A 3,577-nucleotide genomic window follows, 5' to 3' on the forward strand; every position below is an offset into this window, starting at 1 on the left:
CCCCTAAGTTTAACCAAATGGAAGCTCCGGAGGAGACCGGCCGGCGTGCGTGGCAGTTAAGCCGAAGAGGAACAACTTCCGCCCGGGCATGAGCGGAGCGCGAGGCTGTCAGTTATGAATGAATAAATAAATAAATGAAGAATGCCACCTTTCATTTCACAGGGCACACCGGACGGCGTACCAGCAGGTAAAAGTCGAAGTAATTGAATAAATACAAAAATAATGGCTGGGGAATAAAAAAATAAGTTTTAATAATAATTTGTTTTGTTTTTTTGTTATAACATGAATTTCACTCTCTCTCTCTCTCTCTACCCGTATATATATATAATATATATATATATATATATATATATTTTTTTAAGCATTTTTGAAGGTGCGCCGCTACTTCGCACTTTTTTTTTTAAGCATTTTTGAAGGTGCGCCGCTACTTCGCGGATTTTCAGTTTTCGCGGGTGGTCTCGGTCCCTATTAACCGCGATAACCGAGGGTTCACTGTATTATAAATGCTGCTAATAAAAGTGGAATTTTTAGTCTTGGAAGAAGGAATTTAGGGGTGTACATCTGGTGTATATGTGTTTAATTACAAATGTCCAATTCTGCTCTTATGATTAAAAAGGCCCTCAGCCAGTGTGGATACAAGCAATTCAGAGGCATTTTATTTAGCTGAACATCTTCACAAGGAAAGATATAGTCACACCCATCTAATAAATCAAATAATTATGCAATGTGCACTATGATCATACAAAGAAGTCCAACTATTATCACAAGTTCACATATTAAACAGAGAAAAACACAGACAAGCTTTATATCATTTCTCTTCAGCAGAGATATAAGGAGAAGGATGTGACAATCAGGAGAATATGGATTATTCAATCATTTTGTTCATAAAAGCCAGTGCGTTCATTTGTTTGTCCTTCAGGTAAAGTAAACATGGAGCATTTCAGTCTTTTTAGCCTTGTCATCATAACTGATTGTCCATGCAACGGTCATACACGTAAGGAAAAAGATCACTAGTCTATATCAGAGCAGAGCTGCAAAGTACTCAACATGCAGCTGTAGTTGAACAAGTGAGGCGGTAAAAGCGTTCATTAGGGGCCACAACAGGAAGACTCATGCAACTTTAAGTGGTATTAAGTCATATTATTGTGTCACTGGGGGGTCCTGGACAACAGTTCAATCCTTGCTCACACATCTGAATTGATGCTCAGATTGGCCAAGCGTGGGTCAGAGTTTATTTCATACCTGTAATGATATCCCTCCATGTGGTCCCTACAAGCATCCCGGATGTTGTACATCCAGCGCTTGATGCCTTTGCGATTCAGGTAGAGCACCAATAGGAATATGACACCAATTAGTGCTAGCACCAAACCCAGGAAAACGTACGAGGTTTCGAGCACGCCTTCCATGTTGCCCGAACACTTCAGCTGGGACAGCTCCACCTGCAATAGTGACTGGCGCCTCAGACGCTCAGGGTCTGCACAGGTCAGGTTCTTCATGTCCGCGACCTGAGTGGAATTCTTCAGCCACAACAACAAGTCCACAACAAAACAGTCACAACGCCATGGATTTCCTTCTAAGTGAATATGAAGGTCTGGCTTTAAGTTGAACTCAATCAAGGTGGTGGGAGGAATATTCCTGAGACTGTTGTGCCTCAGGTCAAGGTCTTGCAGTGGTGGCACCTTCAGTATCCCATCGGGGATGGAGATGATGGAGCTGTTCTGCAAACTGAGGTTGGCCAGGTTGGATAAACTTGTTAATAGATCATCTGGCAGAAGCACAAGGTCATTGCTGGACAGGTCCAAGACTGTCAGCTGGAGGAGTTTTCCATTCTCTAGGACATTCAGGAGCTCGTTCACAGAGGAATGATTGTGAAAAGACCTACTGAGGTTCAACACCTGCAATTTGTTGCCATCTGGAAAAGCCTTTTCGCTGAAAGTTTGGATTTTATTGTTGCTCAGATCCAGCCGCTCTAGGTTTGGCAAGTTATGAAACACCATTTCCTCCACAGCCTCCATCTCATTGTCACTGAGGTCAAGATCCGTTAATAATTCCAGTGGGCTAGGAAAAGAGTCTTCGTTGATGCTCGAAATGTTGTTTCCCGTGATCAAAAGTAATTTAGAATTGACAGGTATGAAATGTGGAATAGCGTCCAAATCCTGGTTTTGGCATTTTACTGTTTGCAGTGAACACGCGCATTTTTCCGGGCAGCCTTGACAGGACAGTATTATAGCAAGAAGCAAAAGTGACTGCATCACAAAGGACGTTAATGCATAGATTCGGAATCCTTCTCTTTGACTCCAGGACGATGTGCTCAACAGGCGCATCTTGTCTTTCACCATCTGTTATGCACACTGAGCGCGATGTCAGTCCAGAACAGTCACCTCCGAGTGAAGTTTTTCTCCACCTTGATTTGTTCCAATTCAAACTCGAACGCCATGAATCTATCCCCAAACCATCTTCACTGAGGTCTTCATTTCTTCGAGGTGGAAAGGTGGCGATGTACACAAACTTCTTCGCTGCGTTTATTCTCCAAACCTCAATGTGACCGCGCAGGCTATAAAAACACGCAAGGCATTCAAAAGTCAAACTCAGTTAAAATATGTGAACCGTAACGAAAACGACCATGCACATCGTCTCCGTTCAGTGCTATTCAATATTCCGAGCTTTCAGACTGTAAATTGTGGAGTCTGCCGCTCGGTAACCTGGTGAGAAACCAAGGAGGGAGAATCCAAACACAACAGCACCACTCCGAGCAGTGACAGAGTGGACCATACCATGATACGGCTCTGAGAGGGGTGGTCGTGTGGTGGAATTCGTGGAGCTTCTCACACATGTTAAAAGCTGTTCACTCCGTGAATTCAGTGTTTTGCCAAATTGTCGTTTGTTATCATTTGCGATGGTAATTGAAAATATCATTAAAGAATGATATAGTGACTGGTGGCGGTTAATGACGTTAGCGACTTGAAGAAGTTCAGGTCCAACAAATTTAGTGTCAATTTAATGATGCATCTAAAAACGATATCAGTCAGTTAACTGTGGTGCAAATAGATATCAACATTGGAAACCAATAGTGAATTTCATTTCGTTTGAAGGACTCTAGAAGATAAATTCACTGTTACATGCAGATGTGCACGCACATCCTTATTTTTGCATGTTTTGTGCCAATATGAAAATGTGCATCGACGGTACAGACTGAGTTTCTCTGAAGCAAATGCATGTTCGTTTTTATTGATATTGTAGTTACGAGTTGAAAATACTTTAACATCTGCATACATATTTTAACAGCCCCACTGTCATCACACTACTCATAGAGTTACATTTGTTAAAAGAATATTCAGTACCACAGGCAGAGAAATACAGTTCGTGTTACATTATTTTCGAGACGGTTTCTTTTATCGTGTTTTACTTAAAGTGTATATTAATTTATTTTAATTTAACCGAGCCTAACAAAAAACAACAGATTCTGTAACCAATTACACCATCTAACAGAGCGCTTCCATTGAAAAAAACGGAGACGAGAACCAATAGAAGACCCGAATGCACAAACATTAACCAATCAAAAGTCTCGTTGTTCATT

The 3,577-nt window shown here is 41.5% G+C and overlaps 1 protein-coding gene across 1 annotated transcript; it reads right to left on the minus strand.

The window, feature by feature from the left end:
• Positions 1-634: 634 nt before the first annotated feature.
• tpbg (trophoblast glycoprotein) lies at positions 635-2,747 on the minus strand. Its single transcript, XM_088306916.1, has one exon. It carries the CDS (start codon positions 2,337-2,339, stop codon positions 1,185-1,187), a length of 1,155 nt encoding a protein of 384 aa, XP_088163042.1. The 5' UTR covers positions 2,340-2,747; the 3' UTR covers positions 635-1,184.
• Between the last annotated feature and the right edge of the window lie 830 nt (positions 2,748-3,577).

This window comes from Idiotropiscis lumnitzeri, chromosome 10 (assembly GCF_059441095.1).
Source record: "Idiotropiscis lumnitzeri isolate Australia: NSW breed Sydney's pygmy pipehorse chromosome 10, RoL_Ilum_1.0, whole genome shotgun sequence".
Lineage (NCBI taxonomy): Eukaryota > Metazoa > Chordata > Actinopteri > Syngnathiformes > Syngnathidae > Idiotropiscis > Idiotropiscis lumnitzeri.

Bases quoted from the DNA above. Each gene is read 5' to 3' on its own strand.
- tpbg (XM_088306916.1), bottom strand. From the start codon at position 2,339: ATGGTGAAAGACAAGATGCGCCTGTTGAGCACATCGTCCTGGAGTCAA.